Source organism: Zonotrichia leucophrys, chromosome 2 (genome assembly GCF_028769735.1).
Source record: "Zonotrichia leucophrys gambelii isolate GWCS_2022_RI chromosome 2, RI_Zleu_2.0, whole genome shotgun sequence".
In the NCBI taxonomy this organism is placed as follows: Eukaryota; Metazoa; Chordata; class Aves; order Passeriformes; family Passerellidae; genus Zonotrichia; species Zonotrichia leucophrys.
The window spans coordinates 141,457,396-141,485,093 of NC_088171.1; the positions used below are offsets into that span (position 1 = coordinate 141,457,396).

The window sequence follows — 27,698 nt, forward strand, 5'->3', positions numbered from 1 at the left end:
AACTCATTAATACACACAGAACAATTTTGCTGTATGGTACCCTTTCTGGTACTAAATTAAAATCCTGTTAAAAGTCAAGTACTTTCACTGTTCACTTCTAATCACAGATCTGCTCAGTTATGTTGCCTTTTTGAAGATCTACCCTGTGTCAATAATTTCTTTGTAATTGTCTTGCTTTTTCTTCTCTTTTGCCAGTCCTGTAACTGAAAAGTCTGAGGCAGATGATAGAAATATTATTATATAATATTAATTATATTAATAGACTAGGAATACTTCGTAAATTACTGTTATTTTGAGCATCTGAATTTTCACATTGTGGATTCCCACATCTGTGTCTTACTGAAAATATTATTCAGGTGCTGGTGTCTCTAACAAGAAAATTTACCTGAGAACCATCCAAGAAAAAATTGCCCTGCCCTACTTAGAGGTGTATCTTAACTGCTGGTATCAAAAGCAAACAGACAGTACCAGCCAAGGACTCGTACCATCTGGTTTATGTGACAATGGGCAAGGTAAACCACGTTTTTTATTAATGTCCTTTCACAGCTTATTTATAAACCATTGTGGGGTGTGACAGAGAAGGGCTCTTAAGAAACCCTGGTGTTTCTTAACAACTGGTGTTAAAAAGAATTGAGGGATGAGGTCAGATTTGCCGGCTGTGGCTGTTCCTGGACTGAATCCCATTGGTTTCATGAGCAGGAGGCCTTCTTGTAGATTCTGGAGATTGTGTGAGATGCTCCTCACTGCAGGGAACCCTGTGCTGGCACTGTGGGGCACATCCTGGGGCTGAGGTTTGTGTCTCTGCAGTTACATGCCAGTGGGATCCTGAAGCTGCCAGCGATGTTGAAAAAGGAGAACTGGGTCTGTAGTTCTCCAGGGATTTACTCAAACATAACTTAATTTACTCATAACATAATTTACTCAAACATAACAGAGCACTGAGTTTCCTTCTGCTGCTACTGGTCCCCTTTCAGCTGTCACCACTGCTCCAAGGTCATTACTGAGAATGCAGCAAACAGCCTTGAAAAATGAACAGCATAAAGGACCAGAGCCTCACATGACTTTTTTTTTTTCTTCTTATACATAAAATTTTTCACTAAAATGTTGCATGGTGTAAAAAATAGAGAGCCCTTCCCATATCACTAATTCTCCAACAGTAAGAAAATGCTTGGCACTGATTTTGACACAGGTAAAATTTTAAAAGACTCAGAAGCACCCAGATCCTAAGGTCAGGAGGGGCACCTGCTGCTGTTTTATTTGAAGCAGTGTCTTTGGTGACACTCCACCTGCTCGGGACCCCGCACAGGGGGTGCACACTGTGTACACATCCCGGGTACACACAGGATGGGATGCTCTGGGCACTCAGGGCTGCACGCTCCAGTGCCTGCTGTGCACAGCTGTGGAGCCCAGGGCCATGGCTCAACGCAGAGATCTCCTTCAGCCATTCCATTCATTCCATTCCATTCCATTCCATCCCATCCCATCCCATCCCATCCCACACTGGGACAGTCTGCCCAAGGGAGGCGGTGGAGTCACCGTCCCCGGAGGTGTTTAAAGAAAGTGGATGTGATACTCAGTGCCATGATCTATTTGGCATAGTGGCGTTCGGCCACAGGTTGGACAAGATGATCCTGGCGGTCTTTCCAACCGAGCTGATGCTGTCATTCCCTGCCGGGGAATGAACCCTCGTTTGTGCCGCTGCAGCCGCCCCGCTCTGAGCGGCCCCTCGCGTCTGCCCGGGCGCATCCCGAGCGGCACTAGGCGGACGCTGCTGTTAAACCCAACCAGGCAGGCGGCGGAGGCATATCGGGTTTGGCTCTGTTCCCGGTTAGTGCCAGCCCGCGGTCGGTGAGCAATCGCCTTGCCGAGGCACCGGCGCCGCGCCCCGAGGCTCCCGTCCCGTCCCGTCCCGTCCCCGCCGCGGGGAGCGCCCGCCCCGCCCGCGGAACTGCGTGCGCGGCGCTTCCGGGGCGGTTCGGGCAGCGGCGCCGGGCGGGAGGCGGCGGGCGGAGGGCAGGGCAGGGCAGCGCAGGGCGGCCCCGGCCGCAGCGGCTCCTTCCCGGAGCGGGAGCGGCTCCTTCCCGGGCCGGAGCGCCTCCCGGCGGCGGGGCCCGCGGCCCGGCCTGCTCGCCATGAACATCGACGTGGAGTTCCACATCCGCCACAACTACCCCTGGGCCCGGCTGCCCGCCAGCGTCAGGCAGGTGCGGCTGCCCGGCTGCCGGCCCGGGGAGCGGCGGGGGGACACGGGGCACTCGGCCCTGCCTGCCCCGGGACAGGGCGGGCGGGCCGCGGGGCGTGTGGGGCGCTCTGTGGGACAGGGGGGTTTGGGGTGTGCACAGCCCCTCTGCGGGGAAAGGGGCTCTGGGTGTGTGCGAGGTGTCTGTGGGGAAAAGGGGATGAGACAACGGTGTGTGCTGTGTGTGGGAGGCGGGGACTGTACGTGTGTGTGTGGGGCCTCAGTGAGGAGAGGGGTACATCGGGGTGCCGCGGGGTCCCAGAGGGAGATGTGGGGTCCCGCTCAGCCACCTTGGTGCAGGTGTCAAACAGCCGGGTCAGGTGTCCCCTGTGTCACCCCCGAGTGGGGCAGCCGGACCGGGACAGGGGCCCTCGGAGCCTTGTGCAGCCCCGTGTTTTGGTAGACAGAGAATTGTTTGCTGCAAGTCGCTCATGGAAAAGAAAACCTCATGAAATTTTGATTGCCTGGGTTTAATGGGCCTCTGATAGCAAAGAGGAGGTATTGTGTCGAGTTGAGAGGAGGTTCTCGTTCCAAAGTCTTCCACTGCTTTGAAGCAGATGCTGTTGAACAGTTCCTGCTCTTGCACAGGGGAAGGGTGGAGAAGATGAGTAGTTGCTGCAGGCCACGAGTAATGCAATTTCTTGAGTTTGAGATTCCAGGAGCAGTAAGAGGAGAATAAATGATGATTTTTCTTTACCTGTCCGGCTGAGTGCCATATTGTTGGCTTCGTGATTCAGGATAGAAAATATGCCAGTATTTATTGCATTATTTACTTAAATGTAACTTCTGGAATATTGTTTTACCTGCTTTATTGTTAGTATAGTCCTTAATATTTTTGTCCTTTGAGCAAACACTTGGTTCCCTCTTTAGATATTTAATCAATTCCAGACCCTGTCTCTGATATCAAGTGTTGCTTTTCTAATTCCTGATTCTGCAGTTTGTATGCAGCTTTCTTGTTTATCCCATATGTGCAGTAAAGTACCTTTTTGTGAAAGGATATCTTTTAGTATAAGCTTCAATGAGGGAATCAGGAGAGGCAAGAGAAAAACCAAACAACCCAGATCACTTGTTGCAGATGCAGAGTAGAAGAGTAATTTGGGGAATATTGAGGGGATAGTTCTTGAAATAAGGCATCTGAAGCATGAACCAAACCAAAGTTCTCTTTTTATCTTCTTTCATGATAGTCAAGTAATGTGCTGTGCTTGTTCCTTAATCTCGTGACCCTGGATCACTTGATAGTTTTAACTTCCGCAAAGCTGCAATTTGAGCTGTTTCACCTTTTTTTTTTTTTTTTGTGTTGAAAGTTTCCTAGGTGCAGTAAATAAAGCTTCACATCATTCACCATGCTTGTTTGTGCTACACTAATTCTGGGTAATTTCTCAAGGCTGAATGACACTGAATGCTTGGTAAATGTTTGATGCATCATGTCTGATTTGAAAATCAGATGCTCCCTTTTTATCAGAGTGGTACTAGGAAAAAATAATCTAAAAAAGATTGCTGAAATATGCATCCTGTATAGAGACCTATTTAAAGGTGTTTTTGAACTCACAGAGAGACTAAACATATTGTCATGTTGAACTGGGGGACTCCCTGAGCAATGACAACTGCCTGCATGTGTTTTCTCATAAGACACTCTGCAGTGGTTTAACTGCAGGGTGGGGGTTGTGCAAGTCAGTTAAAAGGCCTTTATGTTTTCAAGGGTCTTGGGAACTCCCAGAGGGAATATGAGAGGCAGGTTGTGCTCTACAGCATCCGCAATCAGCTGCGCTACCGGAATAACTTAGGTGAGTAAAGAAGCAAAGTAAGCTCTGAGTCCTGCCCCACTCTTCTGTGTGGAAGCTTTCTCTGCTGTAAAACTGCCAGAGCAATCCAGTTCAAAGGTCCTTGAAAATAAATGCTTCTAAATAATAAAAGCATGAAAAATCCTGACTTTTGAGTCCATTTGACAACTTCTCTAACAAAGCATTCTTGAAGGTTACAGAGTTGGCAGGTGGAACTGAATTCCTGTTGTTGTTCTGCTGCCATTTTCCAAGAAATTAAGAGAGGGTTTGGCTAGTTAAGCCTGTCACTAGGTTAGATGCAGACAGTTATCCTGACTCACAGGAGCTTTTGGCTATGACTTGTTTGCAGACTTTCAGTTTAGTTCCCATTGACTGAATCCATTTTTCTTCCCAAAGCAAATAATTAAAAGATAATTTTCTACAAGCTGCATGAGTTCTATTTCAATGGGCCACTTCCTGGTGACCTTTTAAATACATCTGCTCCTTAAAGTCTCTGAGGCTGCTTGTATCATGTGTAGAAATCCTTGGATGCTGAATTCCTTGCTCCACTACTTTATTTAACTTGTAGTTTTCTGTCAATTGCCACTATGCTATTTTTAACCCTTTGTTGTAACACTTCTTTAAAAAGTTGAACATCAAGGAACATTGTAACTTTTTCTCCCCCTGCAGTTAAGCATGTCAAGAAAGATGAACGTAAATATTATGAAGATCTGTTAAAATACAGTCGAGACCATCTCATGTTGTACCCGTATCATTTGTCTGACATCATGGTCAAAGGTCTGAGGGTAACACCATTTTCCTATTACACAGGGATAATGGAGGTGAGTGCAGAGCTGTGGTGGGAGGGGGTTGTTCTCCATCTGAGGGTGCTGGTGATGGCCCAATAATGCATACAAGGCACTGTTGGGTAGTTTTTTTTGGTTTTGTGTAGGCCTGCCAGGAAGTAAACAAACAGTAAGGAAAGTTTGTAGGGAACTGCTTTTACCTGCAGTGTTTTCCCTTCTGCCCCATTAACCTTTCAAGAGCTGAACTTTTGTCATATGGAGCTGGGGTTGGACTCAATCTGAAACCAGATGTTCTCTTTTGATGTTTGAGATTTGAGTCTTCACTTAAAACTGTAAAAGAAATACCTCATTTCAACCGTGTTGGAAACTTTTTGAGAAGCCTGAAGCAGATCTGTTTTTATGAGAACAAGGATGGTTCTGTTTTCTGTCAGCACTCTGGCAACCTTTATTTTTGTTGGATATTTGAAGTGCTTTTATTCCATTTTGTATATAATGATTGCAGACATAATGGATTAGTTGTTTGTTTATTCTGTTATTACTGTTGGCAATTCTGTGTGCTGGTTTGTTTTTGTGGAGAGAGATACAGGATTTTGTTTGTTAGTCTTTCAAGCCAACATTTTTCTTTGCAAAGCTTACATTAAACAGAAGTCTCACATTTTATGTATTCAACTTACTGTGTAATGATTAATCAAGTAATTGTCAAGTTTGATAAGGTAACTGACTTTAATAGATCTACTTTAATTTTATTTCATTCTTAAAGTAAAAGCAACAGGCAGAATTTTGGACCTGCTTCTCTGAAACTATCACTTTCTTCTTGCAACTTAGAAGTTTTATTTTCTTTTTAAGGATATAATGAACAGTGAAAAAAGCTATGATTCCTTACCCAACTTCACTGCTGCTGACTGTAAGTATTACCCAGATGAATTACTGCTTTCAGTGAGTTAGAAATAAGGAGCTTGTGAAGATGGATTTGCAGGCATCTGTTTGCTTAAATATGAGTATGTGAATGAAGGTGTAAAAACATTTAAATAGTGATATTAAGTGTGCCATAAAGGTCTGTCAGTACAGGCAGGACTGAATTGGGCTGGTTTGAATGCACATAGGCATTGTACAAAACCTTGCCTCTGTCCTTGCTTGTCCATTGCTACTTGCCTGCATTTCCCATTGATGTATATCAGCAAACTGTGCTGCTGGTCCTTTCCTAGTGTGCTTTGCTTGGCATGTGTTGGGCTAAAGGCTTTAGCAGGACACTGAGAGGTGACACTCCTGTGAATTGGCATCAGTGTGGATTGAGGGATGATGTACCAGAAAAGAGAGACAAGGGGATCTGGTGTTTTATGACACTCTGGATGTGCCAGATATTTTATCTATTACAGCTGGGTATGGGATGAGGAGCTTAGGAAAGCAAAAACCTTGAACTTCTGGAGGAGAACAGAGTACTCAGAGTACTCAGAAGTCTTACAGAGCAAAATGTAGACTGATGGCACAGGGATGTTACTAACCTGCCACTGAAATGTTTCCTATGGTTAACACATAATTCCTTGCCTTTGGTATGCATTCATAAAGTTATTTTTGAGGATAGTGTGTAGTCAGGTGAGGAGTAGCCTGCAGATTTTGGAAACAGTTGGTTTTAGTTTCAGAAGGATGTTCTCAGTTAATTATTAGTTAGCCTTTGTGTAATGCTCACAGCAGGGAAACAGATGAAGAACTTCAGCACCATTTTGCTTGTTGGAAATCTAGTGTTACTCAGGAGTTTGAAGAAAGGGAAAGTTTTCCTGTTTTTGTTTGATTTCTGCTGCCCCCCAGCAATTCTGTTATCTTAGCACAGCTGCAGATTAGTGACTGCAGTGTAGTTGACTTAATCTTCCTTAATTACATTTTTTCATAAATGTTACTGTTGAACTAGAAGTTGGAGTTAAAGTTAATTCTGAGACAGAATATGGTTAAAACTAAAGAATAGTTTTTTACTATCTGTTCGTGGTTCCTTAATGGTTGAAGGCTAGAGATTATGGAATTAAATTTTGATTCAGTTTAACTCAACTATATCTCAATCATATTCCTTAGAAGATTAAGTGGCCTTTTGTGTCTCTAGTTCTTGGAGTTCTAATCCAGTGCATGGCATGGGCTTTGTTAAAGGATAGAGAAACTATCACTATTAATCTGAAGTTGTTGATGGCAGTAAAGGAGGAAAGGAGTTGGATTGTGACCTGCTACCCTGTGACTTGAGTAATAGGGTATTTCTTTTTTTTTTTTTTCCCTTAACCTGTACACAGTGAAAGAATGGGGATGGACTATGGAATGAATTTAGCTCCTATAACTGTCCTTTTATTTTGGGTAACTAAAAGAGTAACTAAAAAGGTTATTTAAGAAGAAGGTCTGATTCTTTGAAGAATGTTTAATATACCTTCAGCTTAATCCTGTCTTAAGATACATGAAACGTTACTTATTTTTCAGGTCTGAGACTTCTTGGCATAGGAAGAAACCAGTATATTGATCTAATGAACCAATGCAGGTCTTCAAAAGTAAGTTTGTCTTTAATTTTCCCTCCCTTTCCTTTACCCTTCTGTCCCCCTACCCTGTATTATTTCATAGGAAATGAAGAATGGAATAATTTTCTGGCCTGGTCAGTTTAATAGTGTGGCTAATTGAATGTGATGTAGTGTATTGTTAATTTTATTATGTTTCCTCAAGTTAATAAAGAGCTTTTTGGTTTAAATTAAAGTATAGTAAAGGAAAATATATTAATTACTACTTTTTAAATTTTGTTAATCTTATATAGTTTTGGAGCTGTACTTTATGGTACCAGATAACTAATGTCTCCTAGCCACTATAAGCAGGGACAGCTACTGATTCTGAAAGAATGATTCCATGTTTCTATGTGTGCTGTTGAGTTCACAGTTTATTTTGGAACAGTGATCCATCTAGGTGTGAATTCTTGCAGTGTGTTTTTCTCTAAGGCAATGTAATGAGGGCACAGACATCCTTGGATGTGAGCAGCACATGTGGAAAGCACTCTGATGGTTGATAGAAGTAGAGCCTTTAGTTTGCAACAGTTCCTTCCTTTCTTCAGGGCACTCAGAAGTGCTCTTGCAGTAGCTCCATAGTCCTTTAACTGAAAGTGAGCTTAGCAAAATGTGCAGCTGATAGTGAACAAAAAAGTAATAACTGTAACAAAAACAATAACTGTAACAAAAAAGTAATAACTGTAAAAAAAAAGTAATAACTGTAAATGAAAGAGAAGCTATTTAGCTCTATAAATAAACGCTGTCCTCCAGTTTTTTCTTTAATGGATTGACATTCACTGTATTTTTTTAGCTCTGTGCTTATTGAGAATGTTGTACTTTGTTCCTTAAAGTAAATTAAATATGTTCCTAAATTGTGTTTTTTGAAATAATGAAACTTCTTTAAAATACCCTGTTTCTATACTTGTGCTCTCTTACCTGCTCAAATTAGAAATGTCACAAATAGTTTAAATTTGGATTTGATCCTACTACAATGGAATAATGTGGATTTTAATTAGCAACACCTACAGTATGGATGAGCTTATGGGAAGATTTTAACAATATCGGATGGAAATATTTTTTTTCCTTTTTGTTTCCATGTGATCTGAGAGACGAGAGAAATTTGCTAAGTGACAGTTAATAGCATGTGTGTCTCCAGTCTGTAAATACATTGTACTTAAAAATGGATCTTTGTACAGATCAGTTTTATAAAGGTAAATGAATGTCTGTGCATGTGAAGTGCTCTTTATTACTCTCTCCAATGGACTGTACCACTGCAGAAATTTTTCAGAAGGAAAACTGCCCATGATCTGTTGCCTGTGAAGCCCGTGGAGATCGCCATCGAGGCGTGGTGGGTGGTGCAGGCTGGGTACATCACTGAGGATGACATCAAGGTAGTGTGTATGGATTGCTTCTCTACATCTGGGTGAATACTGATAGTCCCTGAAAGCCGAGGCTTGCTCTCACGTGAAATACACAAAGATTGTGTTACAAATTTGCAGCAACTCTCTTATGAGTATCTTAGAGATTGTAACTAAAGGAAATTGTTATGTTTCCTTTGACATGCTCTGCCCTCTTTCCCCTTTGTGTCTTCTGCGCTATGTGCAGTGTAGAGGTGATTTTGTATCAACCAGTCTGTGGTAACTTATGTCCATGATTGTATGATTTGTAGAGAACAAGCAACAAAGTATGTTTTCTTAGATTTCATGTTGAAGCCCTGACAGGTCAGCTTTGACTCAATCTTCAGCTTCACTGTAATCAGTATCAGAATGGCAGTGGATTTGATACATATTTTCTTTGTTTCTGTTCTTTGTGTCTGCTTAGTTTTTCATTGTTTGCACGTAAAAAGCTTGTGAGATGAGTTACTGTTTCATCCTCATTCTGCTTTCATTTCTCACAGGTGGATTTTTTACAGTCATTTGATCTGGATTTATTCTCTTCTCTAGAAGTTTTTTGTTTAAATTAGAACATATTTAAAGCATTGATGGAATCTCTTTTTTAAAATATCTTAGGCTGCTCATATTCGGATATCCCAGCAACCCAGGGTAGTTTTTGAAGACAATTACTTTGATATTGTAATGGGCCTCTTTCTAGAATGATTCCAATTGTGTGGCTGAACACTGTTTGGAAGTTTTAAAGAGCAAATCTTTTATACTGTGGAGTTTGCTTGCCAAATTCTTGTGCAATTAATTTCCTTTCCTAGAGCATACATAATTTTGTGTGGGAACAAGCTAAAAAATGTAGAGACTTTGAACAGGAACTGCAGTAAATTCTTCAGTACAAATATTTTGGCTAGGAACGTGGGTTACTCCCTGTACTCTTACATTACTTGTGACTGATTTGAGCCTTAAGTGTTTGGGAGTATTTTGAGTGGCATCAAGTTTCACAGACTCATTCCTATAAGAAACTAATATGATGTTTTTTAACCTAGATTTGTACTACATCAGAGAAGTCTGCTATTGATAAGATAATTGATTCAGGTCCTCAACTTGCTGGTTCCTTAGACTTCAATGTTGTTCACAGTAAGTTTTAATGAACATTTCTGATTTTAGATCTTGCTTAGTAAATGCTAGTAGTGTCTAGAAAATAGGAGCATTGATGTGTTTTAATTTGTATCCTTGCTACCAGGTGTGTGACTTCTGGTCTGAGTAGCCAAACAAAGCCAGCATCTTCAGCTGGCAAAGACAATTGAAGATAAAAAACCCACTTTTTGACAGTACAGTGATGGTGGTGAAAACTAAGTTAACATTTAGGCAGAGATTTGCTTATTTTTTTTAAATTGAACTTCTTGAATTTGTGGTCATTTTGCTGTGCTGTCCTGGAAGTACTTGCAGAGTTCCAAGTGTGCTGCATCAGGCTGCAAGTGAGAAACCCTGGTTTAGGGTGACACCTGGTTGGTATCAGGTGTGGTTTATTGATCTGTGCATTGCAAATAAATATTCTAATGGGGAGGCTATTAGGAAAAAATACTTTAAAATTGGAATTGGCTGGTGGGGAAGCCTGCTTTTTATCTTCAGTATTTTGAAATTTTTTTTTCTAAAATGTTGTCCTTTTATTTAAAAAGGTTTATACAACAAAGGATTTATTTACCTTGATGTACCAATATCTGATGACAGCTGTATTGCAGGTAAGTAAATATTTCATGTTATTATGCCTATGTTTTCTCAGTTTCCTTTCAATCATTCTTTAATTCTCTGTCTTGGAAACTGCTTGTCTGTATACATCTTGTTCCCAAATAAAACATTTGAGCTATGAAACTCTTCACTGACTAAATGTTTTCAATCCTATTAAAACATTGTTTTTATTGTATATAGCATTTATTTCAGCTTGAATTCTTATGTTGTATTGAATGTGTATTTAGGTAAGATGAGATTTTTTTTATGGGAGTCATGGCATGAATTAGTAAGTACCCTCCTTTAAGTTTGCAATAAAAGAAAGAATAGCACAGAGAATGGTAGTTACCTTAGCAAACATACATGGGTTTTTGACTTCTTTCCAGACAGATGTAAGGTTTAATAGATACCAGTTCTATTATTCATGGGTTTTGTCACCTCAATTAGTCACAGACTGTGCCTGGAGACCGTGTAGGAGCTTAGACTGGCACTGAATGTGTGCTGCCCTTTGAGCAGCTTGTTGTGCTGTGAGAGGTCTCAGGGGTTTCTGAATTCACTATAATCTGCAAAGGCTTAAGTTCTTTGGAACTTGGTCATGCACAAGTACCTGGCATTGCTGTGTAGAGATCATTTAAGTGAAAGTCCACTAAATACAAGAGACTTACTGCTTAGATAATTGCTCTGGAGGTCTCAGTTCTGGAGTGTGTGGGTGGTGTGGGATTTTTCAGAAAAAAGCCCACACCTACATTTTGTTCTACTCCAATCACAGTTGTGATTTAATCTCCATCCACATTTTAAAATCATTTTATGGGTTGGACACTGGAAATGATCTGTAGTTGATGAGCTGGAAAGTGCAAGGCTATGATGGAAGGTAGTGTGGCTTTAGTTTCTGTAAGAAAACATGTTGACAAGCATTACTTTATTAAGGAATGGGGAAATTTTAAATACCTCATATGCTGTCTTCAGATTTTTATTTTTTGTGCTGAGAAATTCTCAAAATTGCAGATGCCATGAAAACTAAAGTGTAAACTAATTTTTCTGTTTTAGTACAGTTTCAGTTCAATAAACTAAGTTACCAGATTGTAATTCTGAAAGTAAATCTTATTTCAGTGCCACCACTTGAAGGTTTTGTGATGAACAGAGTGCAAGGTGATTACTTTGAAACACTACTGTACAAGATATTTGTTTCAATAGATGAACATACTAATGTGGCAGAGGTAAGTAAAACTTGACCTGTGTCTGGGAGATAGGAATATTTGAAAATGGCCCAAAGCACACTGCTAAAAATACTGAGAGATACTGGTTGATATACAGTGATTTTGTTTACACATACTGCCAGGCTTAAGATGCAACCTGTAGCTTCTATAGTGCTTTGATCTTGAAGGAGTACCTTCAGTTCAGTGAAACAATTGCATTAGCTGGAGTGAACTTATACAGAGTTGACTAAAGTAGGCTTTTATGTAAGTTAGAACTGGAACAAAGTCTGTTTTGCTAATGTGAGAAAAGTTCAAGTAATTTTTTCTTTGGCAGTGAAAGCACACAGGGTGTTGGCTTAAAATAGGAATGTGGCTTTTGCATAAGCATAGTTTGAGTATGAGAAATATGTTTTCATAAGATCTTCTCAAAACTTGCTGAATACATATCTGAAAAATACCCATTAAATATATCCAGGGTTTGTTTTCCTCATTGCCTGTCTTCTGACATACAAGACTAACCTAAAATGATATATACAAGGTTAGCCTAGGAATTACCAAGTGGAAGATAGCCTCATATTTCTTCTGCGTGCTTGCAAGTGGGACAGTTATGAGGCTTCATACTCTTTTTTCATCATCTCTGATGCAGACAAAATTGTTTCTACCAGTAAAGGCTGGGTTTAGAAATAAAACTAATAAAAATATGCCAAATCCCACAAATAGTGATTTCCTGCCCTGTCAGTACTGTATTGCTGACTCAACTTCTTGTCTTTTTTTATTTTTAAGCTGGCAAACGTGTTAGAGATTGACTTATCTTTAGTAAAGGTATGTATGTACAATGCATTTGTGTAAATGCATACAGAAAGTTCACTGTTTGCAGCCTTGGTTTCCCAGAGCAGTTCCTTATTCTGTGTGTGTGTGTTCTGCAGAATGCTGTGTCCATGTATTGTCGGTTAGGCTTTGCTCATAAAAAAGGCCAAGTAATAAACCTGGATAATCTTCATCCATCATGGAAGAATGTTCCTTCTGTAAACAGACTGAAGTAAGTGTCTTTACTCTTTCTGAGGCTTATTTTCTCATTGAAGGCAAAACTTAGAACATCTGTTTTTAAAGCTATTGGTTGCTTTCTAAGACTTCTGGAATAACAAATCTCACTTGGCTTTCTAATGTGTATAATGACAAGAATACATGATTCTCATGTTAAACCAAGGGTGAGGAATGGTAATTCAGCCTGTAAGTTCAGAGTGCTCCATTTGGTGTTGTTACTTAGTGCTGGCTTTTTGACCTTTAGGTACTTAGTTGCTCACTTTTCCAGCAGATGAATGTATATTTGTTTTAGACTCCTGGGACCAGAAATAACAGCTGTCAGTGTGCTGTTACAGAGGCTGTGGCTCTTGGCACTGCTAGCAGTGAATATGTGCATAGAGTTTGCTTGTTTGCAGGACCCATTGCAGTTCTGTCAGTGACACTCTCACCTAAGTGTGCATCTGTATCACGTCCCAGGCAAGTGCTGTTAATACCAATCAACAGAGTTCTCCAAGTTGAAATGCCAAGCTGCATTAATTAAGAATTGCTAGGTGCTTTTAGCTCAATATCTGCTAAGCCATTTAAAACTACTGCTCTGCCTGTTCTTTTAATGCTTTTTCAGATTGTGAGAGCAATGTAGATTAGATTTTTTCCATTGAATTGCTCAATGATGGTGGTTTGATTTTTAAGATCTTTTCACAGTCTGATATTTCAAGCCCCTCAAATAAGCCTTTCTTCTGAAACAGGACCCTGAGGGATATTAAACTTGACTGATTTAGGGCTTGGACATTGAAAGGCATGTGTTGGGTCTGCCTGTGCATGGAGTACTAGCACTGGAAGGCAGAGATACTTCTCTGGTGCTACAGTGACCGATAGATGTGGATTTTAATTCACATTAATAGGAGTACTTTGGATCCTCAAAAGATGCTGCTTTCATGGGACAGTGGGGAAAACAGAAGTCCTATACAGGAAGCTGGGTCATCAGCCACAGATACAGATACCAACAGTCAAGATGATCCAGGTTAGCTCTAACAGTAAATTTTAATACATTTGGATCAATTATTTTTATATTTATAGAGTGATGTAGGCTGTAAAGAGGTCTAGAAACAAGTGAAACACAGATTATGTAGATCCTTTTGTCACATGGACTACTCAGTGGGGGAGGTGGTGTCTACTTCTTGGTTTAAGAGTTTTCAGCTAAATAACTTCTTCCTGAAGATGAGACTGATCTGTATTGTGGATATAAACTTGACACAAAGATACCAACTTCTGAATTAAGCTAATCAGTAGTTTAGTAGTAATAAGGGAATTTCGGTTTGCTTTGTATAGTGATAACTAACTTTTTCCCTTTTTTTTTCTTTGTTATTAGATTTGATTAAATTTAATGGTACTATTTTAAAATAAAACAAATGTGATAATCTACCTCCTTTTTGTTTTCTGTTAGCTGAAACAGCCAGTGTGAGCAGCCTGAACCTGTCCAGTGGACACACGAAGCGCATTGCCTTCCTGTTTGATTCTACTCTCACTGCCTTTTTAATGATGGGAAATCTCTCACCAGTATGTACAAATGGTTTGATGTATTGTGCCAAGAATAAATATGTAAAGCTTTAAATTACTTTGACATCAATATAATACTTCTTTATTTTAAAAAATAAATACTAAAAAAATCTTCTGTATTATTTGTTAAGGGGTAATTTTGTTTAGTACAACTTCTACTTGCCCATTCTGTTCTCAAAGAAGACAGTTTTGTTTTGTTGTTTCAGAACTTGAAAAGTCATGCAGTCACTATGTTTGAAGTTGGGAAACTATCAGATGAGAGTCTTGACAGCTTCTTGGTGGAGCTGGAAAAGGTAAATTGTTACATGTTTGACAAAGTGCTTTTTCAGCAGTTAAAGGGGCCAACTTCACCTTCTAAAGATAATTCTAGAAGGACAACTATAGAATCATGTAGAAGTTCTATTAATTGCTGTATCATTTCATACCAGTCAGGATGACTGGACACTTCTGTCCTTTACCTAAAGAGTGAGTCATGGTTCTGATCTGTCTTTGTGTACTTCTTGACCTTTTCTATTAGCATGGCCAAGACCTGCTTTTCATTTAATACTTGCTGTAGATCACCTTTGCATAAAACCTGCAGGGTTATTACTCAGTTACAAAGCTTTTGAATGCTAATTTGTTCAACTTTCCTTCAGTGATTGATCCTTATGTGAACAACCTGCCAGTTGCATTTGTTTTCTTTCTTGTTTAGGTTCAGAGCACAGGGGAGGGGGAAGCACAGTGATGCTTTGACCATGCCCTAATGCTGAGGAGCCCAATCCTGTTCCTGTTTGTTTGTTTGTGTTTAGGTTCAGAGCACAGGGGAGGGGGAAGCACAGCGATACTTTGACCATGCCCTAACACTGAGGAACACGATCCTGTTCCTGCGGCACAATAAAGACCTGGGGGCGCAGGCTGTGCAGCCTGATCAACCAAACAATGGTACTGTCAGCACCTCTGGAAACCTTAAATTGGTTTACTTGCCTGCCACGGACTCAGCTTTCTGCCCTTGCTGCTGTTGTAGCAGTCAGTATCCTACTTGTTTAAAAATATTTTGAAATATTTTTCATCATCCTTTGAGCCTGTGTTACTGGGTTTGCTTGTTTAATGACAGAGTTGATTGCCAGAGCTTGCACTGAAGATCCACAGCAACAGATTAAAGGGTAATAAAGGCAAGACAAGCTAAACTTGAGAAAGAGATTGTTTCAAATCACATGCTTCTAAAATGCATATAGAAGAGTCAGCTGTTCTGTCAAAGAAACATTTTTCAAGCTATGAAAATGAATGTATTCTTCTAATGACGACAGTTTTTTAGGTTTTTCTTTTAGAACTTAGGTAATTGTCTTAGTATCTCTGTGTTTATTTCCCATGTTCAGTTAGTTGGTGAGGAACTAATTCAGTGTCAGACAGCCTTGTATACCTAGAATTACTAAAATTTTGTACAAATTTATTAAAATTAGCGCAATTGTTTAAAACTTCATTGTGGGAAATGCTGTATTCATGGCTTAGCAGAGAATAGAAATTCTGAAATCATAGTTTCTCTTTGTCTGTTCCATTTTAAGTGATAGTTTAAGAATCTTGTGTTTTGAACCTAGGGTTCCCCTTGGACCTGTTACGATGTGAGAGTTTGCTTGGTTTGGATCCAGCTACCTGCAGCAGAGTTCTCAACAAAAATTACACTCTGCTGGTTTCCATGGCACCACTCACCAATGAAATTCGACCTATTAGCAGCTGTACACCCCAGGTGAAAAAATCTGTCAGATATCCCTTTTAAAGTGACAAAGTTATTAACATGTAGAATATCATTGTAAATAATCTAATAAAAATGTTGAGGAAAAATATTAATATTTAATAAATTACCTCTGTTTAACTTACAAAGAGTTTTTCTGTTCAAGTTAGAATCAGTGACAGATATTTTGTTCTTGAATTTAGAATCACAGAAAATACATTACTGTCAGCTTTCTGTGAAGACACTTCTGTCACTGGACTGAGTGCCAAGAATAAAGTTAGTGGAGAGTAATGCATTTGTATTTCAGTGCTCAAAAACTAGATTTGTATTTCTTTTAAACTGTTTCTTCTTAAATTAAATCTGTATGAATGATGGTTGCAATCTGAAGTTATTTATAATTTCTTGAATGATCTCTTCAGCATATTGGGCCTGCAATACCAGAAGTCAGTTCAGTTTGGTTCAAGCTGTACATATACCATATAACTGGACAAGGACCACCCTCCCTGTTGCTCTCTAAAGGAACACGTCTTCGAAAACTCCCAGATGTTTTTCAGGTAGTCTGTGTGTGGATTTACCCTCCCTTCCTTCTCCAAGTGTTTCAAAGATATCCTGTATGCTATTTGGAGAAAACAGGTGAAGTCAGAGTTACAGTTCATTGGAGATGATGTTCCTTTTCTAGAAGCAAGTTTTGTGCAGCATCTTGATTTATTTTCTTTTGAAGTTCTGCTAAAGGAATGCTTCTTCTGTATCTCCCTTTGTCAGAATGTGACTCCAGTGTATTTAATGCCACCCCTTTCAAGTTAAATGTAAAATGTGGCACCGCAGTCTTAATAATTGAGGTTTGTTGGCCCATCCACAGACAGTGTTAGAAAAATGTAGAAGAACTGTGTAAAAAGATGGAGACCTAGTATATTGTGCTTTTTTCCTAGCAGTGTGCAGGAGACATACATACAATTCTGCGTGGTTTAAAAGGTGGCTAACATGATCACTTCCAGTTTGTCCAAATCTGTGCTGGAGACTTGGGAGTTATTGGCTGTAATTCTCCCTACAATTTAAATGACAGAATAATTTAATAAAGTTTGCATTAGGTTGGAAAAAAGCTCTTCCTAGCCCCATAGCCTGACTTGTAGAGTGTCTGGAAGCAGGAAGAAGCAGCGCATTATGTAATGCTTCCTTTTAAGACCCTTCCACTCTCCTGCATTTTCTGGTCTTGATCTCACTGGCTGCATGTGATTCTCTGTACACAGAGATTGTGACTGGAATTGTTGGTTCTGCACTGATGAGTTGATTTCCTCAATTCCTTCCAGCCTGGAATCCACCTAACTTTTTATCATCCATTCAGTGCTTTGGCAAGGAGTCCCACAAAACAGCACAGGTGATCAACTTCTGCCTGAAAGATCTCAGATGCTGCCTTCTCCCATTCTGAGATACTAATAAAGACAAATGTAGCACAAAGGAGCACTGCTGGGTATTCTCTATACTAGACAAATGTAGATGGAAGTGGCCATGACAGCTTCTGAACTTGCCTGAACCAAAAATTCCTTGCAACTATTGACTTTGCTTTGGAATGCTGTGGGCATTTAGCAGTGTTTGGGTCTTGCTGTTCACATCAGAATTTTTAAAATAGTATTGTTTAATTTTATAATTGCAGAGGCCTCTAAAGTTTTCATCTCACTTTTTTCATCCTGTAGATATATGAGGAACTAAATGTTTTAGAAAGGTTTGGAAACATTCAGAGAAGGGAGTGCATTCTCTGGTGTACCTATATCAGCAGTCCTCTCTAGCACTTGGATTTGTAGATTCCTCTCAAACCTTTCATGTGTCCCTTTCCTTTATGATTTCAAAAATTTTTAGATTACCTGTATTTCTAGGATTTACTGTAAGATCACATAGGATTAAGTGAATCAAGCCTTCTAGAACAGAAAGCATTTTGTAAGGCCATTGGTGATGACCTTGATTCAAACCCTGGTTTGTCTTTAGTTTAAACCACCTGTACATGTATGGACTGTGCATTTCTGTTAGTAAGGAAGCATTCAGTGTGGTAGTCTTGGGAAACTTCAGAATACTGCATGAATTTCAGTGTGCTGACAGGACAGATTTTCTTGAACTAAATGATCTCCCGGTTTGGATATTTTTTTTCCTCTATGGGAATATGAGTGCTTCTCTCCTGCTGCTGTTCTGTAACATCATTTTCTTAGGGAATTGTCAAGATATTTCTGGAAATCTTACAGAGTTGCAGTGAAATTCAGTCTTGAAAACTGAGAAACTAGGAAGTTACTTGTCGTTTTGTCTTCCTGTTCCCCACCCTGTCCTTGATAGATATTTTGGGGATTGATTTATCTTTGTTCTTTGCTGATAGTGTTATTTTATCCAGCTTATAATTTGCTTTTACATTTATGTGGGATTATATTAATCTCCTATTTGCCAGAAGGGTGCTGCAGTGGCCACATACTTTTACAGGATTTGGTGACAGATACTTCCTGTCCAAAATTTTAACTTTGGGGCTGGCAAACCTCAAGATCTCAAAGGTCTTTACCAAGAATACAAACATGAGTGATCCTTGGTTACAAGTATAGCACTGTAGAGCTGTAATTACCTATAATAACCTCCTAGTTGTAATGATATGCTAATGCCTAGCTCTAATGTGTCACTTGATGTGCTTGGATAATTCATTACTACTACACACACTCTTAACTTCTCTCTTCCAGGGTTATGATCGCTTGCTAATAACATCTTGGGGTCACGACCCAGGAGTAGTTCCTACTTCAAATGTGCTCACAATGTTGAATGATGCTTTAACTCATTCTGCTGTTCTAATTCAGGTACAGAGTGCTCTGTATAAATGTTGAAAACCTGCATAATTTTTTGAGTTAACCTGTTCTGTGGTAGAAGGTATTGACTATGTAGAAGAGCTACACTTTTGCCAGGAGCTGAAAAATACATTTAACTTTTGTAGGCAGGGCTGCTGTGATTCAGTGGTGGTTAAGACACAGGTTTTGCACTGAATTCACTCTATATATGTGTGATTATGGGCAAGCATAATGAGTTTTGGTAGCTAAAGTAGGGGAGATAGTAAACTGGGATGAAAGTGAAGGGTCCACAAGGGTTTTAGACAGCAGTGACTGCTGTTATGAACTGTTATTTAAGAAATACAGCTTTTCAGACTGCTTGGTATTTAGCTCTTACAGTAAAGGATGAACAAAACATGCTGTTTATCACAAACTGCAGAGTAAGTTGGGTTTTTCTATTTGGAAGAATTAAAATTGTTTTCTCATCAGTTTCTTTGATTCAGCTGAACTCTCAGAATTAATCATTTAAATAAATAGATGTTTAATATAGTAACAAACATAAAATTACATGTTCTCAAAGGCCAGCTTGTAAGCGGCCTGTGACTGCTGAAAAATGTTCTGAATGCAGGAGTGGGAAGTCCCTTTTGCTCCAGAAGTGCTCAGCCTTTAGAAAATATTTTTATAGCCAGTAATTGGAGAGAAAAATTATTCCTCTTCAGTGAAACTTTGCCTCACTGTGTTTACCACATGCATTTTAAGGGCAAAGGTGGGGTACTTCAATTATTTCAGCTGAGCAGCAAGGTGTTTAATGCATAAATACCTCCAATGGTTTGTTTCATCAGCTTGGGTGCTACTCCTTAAAAGGGAGCACAGTAGGACTGAGCTAAGCTGATGAGTATTTTTTCTGTTCCTAATTTAATTTCTTGTTGTTCAGGGTCATGGCATGCATGGAATGGGAGAAACAATGCACATACCTTTCCCTTTTGATGAAGCTGAGCAACAGGGAGGTAATGGATCATCTTCTTGTAATTTCTACACTACATTACACATCTGTTGCACATCACCTTGTGCAATAAGGTTGCAATAATCCTTCTCAAACAATTTTGTTGATCTTATGAGTCATATGAGAAAATGGAAAGTTTTAAATGGTTGACAAGTCTGTTCTGAGCTTAGACATATGACCTTCCCTTTTCTGTCATCTCTGACCTAATTAGAATGTGTTTTCTGGCCTCTCTTAACTCCTAACACAGGTGTAAAGAATTATTAACTAGCATATTTATTAACTGCAGAAGTAATTCTTTTATAAGTAATATTGTATTGAGCATTTCTTAACTGTAAGACAGGTGAGGCCAAAAGTGAACAAACTTACCTTGATTATTAGCATCAGAAACCTACTATGGTGTTCTTTTCCTCAGGAAAAGCTTTGCTAGCAAAATCTATTCCTTCAAAGTCTGCCTAGCTGAACTGATTTTGAAAGGCAGGAATTAACAAGTTCTCATTACTCCTTGGTGAAAAGGAGAGAAGCTTTTCGTAGTTGAGGCTATAACCTCTCCAAGTGAGAGCAGTCATAAAAGTATGAATTTCCAGGTACAAAATATAAAATTATTTAGGCTACCACTTAGAAAAGTCTGGGCCAAGTAGAAATAAAACTAACTTCCTAATTTAGTTTTTACTAGGTTCAAAATTTGTTACTATTGTATTTGGTCTCTCTGATATGTCTGGTTTTTCATCTAGTATGAAGTTGGAAGAAACCCTGAAGTGAGAATCTCTCAAGTTTTGACATGAACAACTCGGTGTTGAAATTTCTTGTTAAGCTCTAATGCTGTATTCTAGTTCTTCAGAATTTCAGCCATGTGAGGAATTTATCTTGCATTGCATCTGTCATAGAAGACTCTGGCACTGAAAGAGCTGGACACCTGATTCTTAGCTGAACCTTGCCATTTTTGCTGTCTGAATGTGTCTGTGTAGGAGAGAGATTATCTTTTATTTGTATTTTTCTTTCTCCTTGGCTCTCTTACTATACTATAAAATAGCACTTCATGCTTGGTGTTATCCCATATCTAACAATGTGATCGCTAAGATGGAGCATTACAAGCAGGAAAAATCCAAATAAAAAACTTACCCTGGCCTAGAGAGGGGCCACATGGTTGTGGGGACGCCTCTTTAAAAGGACACTGGAATATGTTTTGTTTCCTCAGACTTCTCTCGTGTGAACATGGGCATTCATACAGCTTTAAAAAGACTGAGAAACAAAGTGGACTTGCAGCATTTTTGTGGCTATGTCACAATGTTGAATCCTTCAAGTCAACATGCTAACAGAAAGCTGAGTGATGCTTCTGATGGAAGAGGTTGGTTACCAGTAATTGTCTTTTTTTGTCTGTGTCCCCTTAATTTCACATACAGTCACTTGAGCAAAGGATTAAATTCTTTGATTTGTGACTCTACAAAATACTATCCAATACAGATAGGAACTGATTTTGAGTGTAAATCTCTTGGTAGTAGGCTTACTTCCTAATTCTTCTTTAGGACTGGCTCAGAAATACCTGATACAGATTGATAAATGACTGAACTATAACAGTCAATAAAGGGAGGAAATACTCTTTTAAATATAAAAAATAAATTGTGATGTTTTTATATGCCAGAGCTTAATCTTTCATAAGTGCTGAGGATCCCATAATAGCTCTTCATTCCAAAATGAGTCCAGCTCTGTGTTTCTCCCTGGCCCTTCCTCCAGTTTTATAGCTTTATAGAGCTTGGGTAAAGGTAACTAAGCTTCTATTCATGTGCATGTTTGTGTAAGAATTACTTTGCCTTTAGGAGAGACTGAACTGGCGTCAGGATCTGATGTAAATGGGAGCACAGAATCATTTGAGATGGTAATAGAAGAACCCTCAATGGATTCTGCAGTCAAGCAAAGCCTTGAAGGTAAAAACATGACAAATGGCTTGTACTAAATATTGCCTTGTTTTTAAGGATCTAAATTCAGTGTTTGATTATTCTCTGGGGTAAATCCCATATGAAATTCCTCTTCAGATTCCCTTAAATAATGAGCAGTTCAGTAGATGAGCTGTCTTTAAAAAGCATGAGCTGTTTAGTGGATCCAAATCTAAGATTTGTGACCCCAGAATGAGCTTTCTTGCTTTCTTTTTCTTACACTTTGGTTATCTCTTGTTCTTTCTGTAGTACCCACAACTGAACTGGAATGGGTTCCCCTGGAATTATGCTTTGGCATTCCACTTTTCAGTTCTGAGTTGAATCAGAAAGTCTGCAGAAAAATTGCCACTCACGGATTATGTAGAAAAGAAAGGTGAGCTGTAATTTATTGGTTGCAGGTTTAACAGATGGTGTGTCTGGAACTTCTGCAAAAAGAGATACCTACAACTCTATGACTATAAACCAGAACTGAGCTGTGTTTATAGAGTAGCTAATTCTGATGTGTAAGGGAGGTTTTTTTGGCTCATAGATGTGTACAACTAGTCTTCACTTGTGGTGAGATTAAGATTAGGCTTTCATTTATAGTTTCTGTAAAGCAAAAATTAATTCTTTGTTGCAAACTGTCTGAAAGCAGATCAGGAAAAGAGTAAATTGGGGTGCCTTCCTACTCATATTCCTCTCCTAGCCTAGCACAGGCTTTTTTTCCTCCTCCTAACTGTTCTAGAATGGGGGAGGAGAGATTGCTGGTAATACTTTGATATAAAATGCATTTAGCTCTTACGGAAATTTTCTTTACTGTTGGTATCATGGCTTAGTCATTGCTTAGGATCCAGCTATCTAATGCTTTTTACTGCAGCTTTTCTTTATGAAAGATTATTCTTTCAACAATGGGATTTTGGGGTTTGTCTGTTTTGTTTGGGGGGGGGGTTGGGGGGGGTTTTTGTGGATTTTTTTGTGGCTTTTTTTTTCCTCTAAGGCACAGTTCTGGAAATCAAAAGTAAGGATGCTTGAAAATAAGGCTTAAGGCTATTATTATAGTAGTTGACCTGCTTTTAGCAGTGTGTCAGTAATAAACTTCTTAAAAGTCATGTTACCAGACTGACCTGGATAAGAATGAGTCTAGTATTTTATTTATTTTACATAAAATAATATTTTTCAATTGCAGTAGTTTAATTTTATTCAGTGTAAATGGTATGGAAAGCAGCTTTTACCTGACTAGACTCAAAGCAGATGAGTCAAGCACCTCTTCAGTGATGACAATATTACCAAGCTTTATGTGAGAAAGCTTTTGTCACATGATGTTAGATACTGCTGGAGTTATTTGTAAGCAAGTTATTACAGGGGTACTTCACTGGTAAAAAATTGTGTACCTTGACCATAGCTTATTTTCTTTTGTTTTTTACAGCCTTCAAAAACTCCTACATTCCAGTAGAAAGCTGTCTCTTCAGGTCCTTAATTTTGTTCATTCATTCCAGGTAAGGAGCAATAATGCAGATGTTAATTGTTCCGTATGACCTATCATCCTTTCTGCCCTCCTACTTGCCTTTCTTGGGTGTATGAAAACATACATGGTTTGTTTTTATTTGCCTTTTCTTTAAATGGTAACTGTATTGAGCACTCAAGACCTATTTGAAGGACAAAGGAAGTACTTCTCTATCCCTTTTTAGCCTAATTTAATACTTGTCACAACTCTGTGGTTGCTTCCGCTGTGTTATTATTTTAATTGTTTTTTATGCACTTGCTCAGCAAACTTGTCTTTCACTTCTTCTCTTGTAACACAGCCTACTTTGCTGGTTATGTGGTGACTGCTTGGATATGTTGGAGAGATTGATTGCAAACCAGGGAGATGATGCTAAATTTATCTGCCTCTCAAATCAATGTTACTGTATAAAAATAAAATATATTAACATGGATTTCATGCCAGTCACTTTTGTACTTGTCCTCAGATCCTCTAGATCTTAGTGTTCAATGAGTATAAATATGTAAAACTACAGACTCTGGAAGGACTTTTTAGGCGTGTAGGTAGGAAATAGGGATCTTGTGTAGTAAGCAAAGAGGAATGTCAGGTCTGCAGCCTGCTCGAATTCTGCATGGGAGCAAGCCATGTCTAACATGGAATCTGCTTAGGTGCTCTGTCTTGTGACACTTTTCTCTAAAACTCTGTTTTCAGTAAGATAATGAATTTGCAGGTTACTTAACCAGGTAGTGTTATGGATGCTGTCATCCTGAAATTGTTTCCTGATGAGAATGTAAGAGATTCCCAGTAGGTGTGAAGCCCTGAAACCAACTGTCAGTCTCAAGTGGCTCCTGTCCAAATGTGTTAGTTGTCATCTCTGAGATACCCTTTCTAGATGATGTCCATAGAAAGGGAAAAAAAAGGTGCTGCTGTGAGTTTTAAGATGAGAAAACCAAACTTCTGGGAAATTATTCCCCTCAGCATATGGTCAAGTAATTTCCTCCCAATGTGTGTATCCATCTTAGCATCGTGCAGGTAAATAGCAGTCTGATAGGTGTCCTGAAGATTTTAAAGTTTTCCATTCATTTTTTTCTAGGTCTTCAGTGGTGAGTCTCAAGCTTCTCTGAAGGTTTCTTGGAAACCAAACCTTGCATGCAAAGATGCAGCTGAGGCATCTGTATACTTCATTTTGTTTATTCTGTTTTTACTTCCATAATTATTTGGTATTCACTGGATTGTAGTAACACACTTCAGAAACTCAAAGTGTATTTGCAGATTAGATTAACCTGTGATAGTCTTTGTTTTTAAGACACAGTTTTTTGTTTTGCTTTTAGGAAGGAATCTCAACGCTGGATCAGCTCCATGATGCTGGTTCTTCAAGTTCACTTCTGCAGCCAATTTCTGCAGACATGGGTGTTCCTCTTCCTGCCAAGAATCTCATGTTCAAGGAAGGTGTTTTATCTGAATGGAATGGATGGGCCCCTTCCTCAGTTCTTTTCAACCACACCTAGGGAACAGGTCAAATAGAGGTTCTTGTGCATTGATCACTAAATGCCTTTCTTCTGTTATGGTTAATTCCTAGTGCCAACCACTAAGAAGTGTATGCTGCTGCTGCAGCATAACCCATGTAAAAATAGTGTTACAAAATGTGTTGTGTTGCAGTACTGGGGAAGTACTTAAACTGTCTAGAACTTGTTACTCATTACTGCATATCTTGCTGCAACAGAGAGCTTTTTAGCTGTCAGCACTATTTTTATCTTGAGACAATCTTTCTTTTATAACTAAACATGCCCTTTCTAGGCTTTCTGATGATTGTTAAATTTCTATGCTGTCACCACAAAATTGCAATAGTAGTTTTCTATGTTCGTTACTCAGACATAAATTCTGTTTAGTTTTGTACTGTATTACTGAAATTTTTTCTGTATAAAGGTAAGAGATTTGGCTCTTCCTCTGAGAGCTCAGTGATACCAACTGATTAAATAAAAATATCATGATGATATGGGGCATTAAGGATTGTTGAATTCTGTAGTTCAGCGCAATGGTGGGGCCTTGACAAATCAGTACAATGGAAGGAGGAGGCTGAGTTAGTGCAGACTAATGTCCTGCTGGTGACCTGAGGCCCCTTTGAAGACGAGTGGTGCACTCCCATCTCTGTCAGGTGGAGGTATGGAATTGTGGAAGATCTGAGGTGGTTATCTCTGTTTGCAGAGTTCTTAATGATGATGGATTCATCCTCCTCTTGGTGTGAAACCAGGAGTGTCTGAAATTTGATCCCACTAGGAGACTTAAGCTGTAATTTGAACTTGGTGATGATTCCTGTGGGAAATTCCTGTTGTCATAAAGTGAGTTTAAGGTAGATAACTAGTTCTGTCCTCTTGATTAATGTTTGAAAGAACAGAGCTCTTGATTTTTCACATCAGTTGTTAGCAAAGGAAGATAAGAGCAGAGGATGTGAAGACAGAAAATTCAGTGAATCTGTGTTCCTTGAACTATTAGCTGTTGATCATGAAAAAAATTACAGTAAGCTTTTTCATCTAAAATCATGTTCTGGCTCTATTTGTAGGGGATGACTTTATGTAGCATGACTTTGTTTATATTAGGTATTAACAACTTTTTGCCAGCTTAAAAAAGTCTGTTCCGTCAAGCACACAAGGAGGACGAGCAATGTGGTTTGTGAAGACTTCTCTGCTAGCTCCCTTCTTTACTAGAACTGCCTTGTTTTAAATAGTCACAACTAAAAATGAGACTTAATCATCCTGTCCTTACTATCCTGCAATACACAGTGGGTCAAGGATCTGTGGCACAGATGGTGCTGAACAGCAGCAAGGTGAAAAATGGCAACATTTGGGTTTGTATCCTGTCCTGCATTAAAAAAGCATGTCAAAAACTTGAAGAGGACAAATGTACAAATGTATAGGATAATGCAGTGACTTAATTTACAACTGTGAAGATCCCATTCTTTTTCACTGGCTTTGTGTACATTCCTGAAGTGTAAGCATAGAACTTGTGCTCTAAGAAACTGGAAATCTGTAGTACTTCAGTTTGCTCAGTGCTGCTTTCTTACATCAGTTTTGTTCTGGAATTTTACCAGCAACAGCTGAACTTAGCATTCTGCATATATCACAGTTACATCACCCATATAAAGTTGATTATTTACACTACTGTGACTTTCTGTACTGGACATACATACTCTCTATAGTGGTTTTTAAGTTGCCTTATTTCCTCCAAAGTAAATTGAAGAGGAATTGGATGTCAATCTGCTATAAATGGCTGAGAAAACCTTTACTGTGAGAACTGTTACATGGAGATGAAGCCAAGACCTGGCTCTGTCGAGGCATTCAGCAGTAGTGATGGCTTACACTTCCAGGGCTATAGATGTTACTTTAAGTGCTACTGTGAGCTGCAGTAGGTGAGCTAGTTTGCTGTATTGTATTAAATTTTGCCATGCACTATCCGTACTAGTATGAAAAGTGAAGATAGTGCAAGTTGTATGAAAGTTTGAAAATAGATGAAAACTTACTGTTCTCACTGCATATTCTTCAGTGTTGCTAAGTGAAGGATATTATCCTTTGTTACTAGGTTGTCTGAAGTAAAGTTTCTCAATAAAAGTAGTCTGCTCCTCAGAGTTGGTTAATACCCATAAATCTTACAGTTAATGGTGAGAATTCCAGATGTGTTGCAGTTTGTTAGAACTCAAGCCACTCTTACTTAGGGGCTTCAACACTAGTTTAGGAGCTTAAATATTCAAATCTGCATATCTGAAGTTTACTGAATAAATTGTAACCAAAGAAGTCTATTGAAATTCCTGAAACTCTAGTACAGCAACAGTGATTGGGATGGTCAAGAGGCTTCAAACTATGTGACTTTTGTTTTAAACATGGTGTAAAAACCCAACAGGTCTCAAAGGTCTTCATACCAAAAGAATCTATTTTATATTGTATTGCAAATAAAGACAAATTAAATAAATTTCTTTTCTTCAGGTAGTTTTATTGACTGGTGGAAAAAAATCACATGCATTACACATTGTAAAGCTGTTTTAAGTTTCTGTTTCAGCAAGATTTTTAGCTTGAAGAAGACAGTTTGGCTTTGTGCTCTGGCACAACCCAAGCAGTATTGAAGCTAGATGGATATACCTGAAGATGTTCAGGAGCCAGCTAAGAAGTGTGTTACGTTTGTTTTCAGGTTTTTTTGATCATGATTTATTGCACTTTTTTCCTTCATTGTTCTCAGATTTTCCCTTACTTTCTTGTTCAGTGTTTCAAATGGTTTGTATTTTGGAAGTTTGAAGTACAACTGTAACTGAATACAGTTGTGCTCTTCTAGTGTGACATTGTTAATATTATACATTGAATTGTACAAAGTCTGTGTTCAATTAAATTATTGACACATGTAACAAATGTTTACAAATAAACTGTGGTGTAGGTCAAACCATGTGCAGAATCCTTCTCATGCAGCAGTTTTGTTCTTGGGCACAGTCATGTCCCTCTGTCACTGCAGTGCTCAAGCTCTCCATGTCATGAAACCACCACCAAATGTCATTCAGCTTCTCTCCCCAGTACACCTGCAGTTCTGCAGAGATGCAGTTTCCCCAGTGCAAAGCCTCTGTTCTGGTGTCA

The 27,698-nt window shown here is 39.0% G+C and overlaps 2 protein-coding genes across 2 annotated transcripts in view; one reads left to right on the plus strand and one right to left on the minus strand.

Moving 5' to 3' along the window:
* The window catches only part of ANXA13 (annexin A13), a 262,163-nt gene that overhangs the window by 29,308 nt on the left and 205,157 nt on the right, over positions 1–27,698 (minus strand). The gene's annotated exons all lie outside the window — the stretch shown is intronic.
* Positions 1,993–27,513, plus strand: FAM91A1 (family with sequence similarity 91 member A1). Its single transcript, XM_064706651.1, has 24 exons — positions 1,993–2,204; positions 3,939–4,023; positions 4,690–4,841; positions 5,652–5,709; positions 7,260–7,327; positions 8,587–8,700; positions 9,738–9,828; positions 10,371–10,433; positions 11,530–11,636; positions 12,399–12,437; positions 12,542–12,654; positions 13,541–13,659; positions 14,083–14,195; positions 14,402–14,488; positions 14,984–15,116; positions 15,770–15,918; positions 16,323–16,457; positions 18,612–18,725; positions 19,627–19,699; positions 20,891–21,040; positions 21,510–21,617; positions 21,876–21,999; positions 23,032–23,101; positions 24,417–27,513. The coding sequence occupies exons 1-24, from the start codon at positions 2,133–2,135 to the stop codon at positions 24,591–24,593; spliced, it is 2,514 nt and encodes an 837-aa protein (XP_064562721.1). The 5' UTR covers positions 1,993–2,132; the 3' UTR covers positions 24,594–27,513.

Bases quoted from the DNA above. Each gene is read 5' to 3' on its own strand.
- FAM91A1 (XM_064706651.1), top strand. From the start codon at position 2,133: ATGAACATCGACGTGGAGTTCCACATCCGCCACAACTACCCCTGGGCC. The intron at 7,328-8,586 runs GTAAGTTTGTCT...GTACCACTGCAG, and splicing joins ACCAATGCAGGTCTTCAAAA to AAATTTTTCAGAAGGAAAAC. The intron at 11,637-12,398 runs GTAAGTAAAACT...TTTATTTTTAAG, and splicing joins AACATACTAATGTGGCAGAG to CTGGCAAACGTGTTAGAGAT.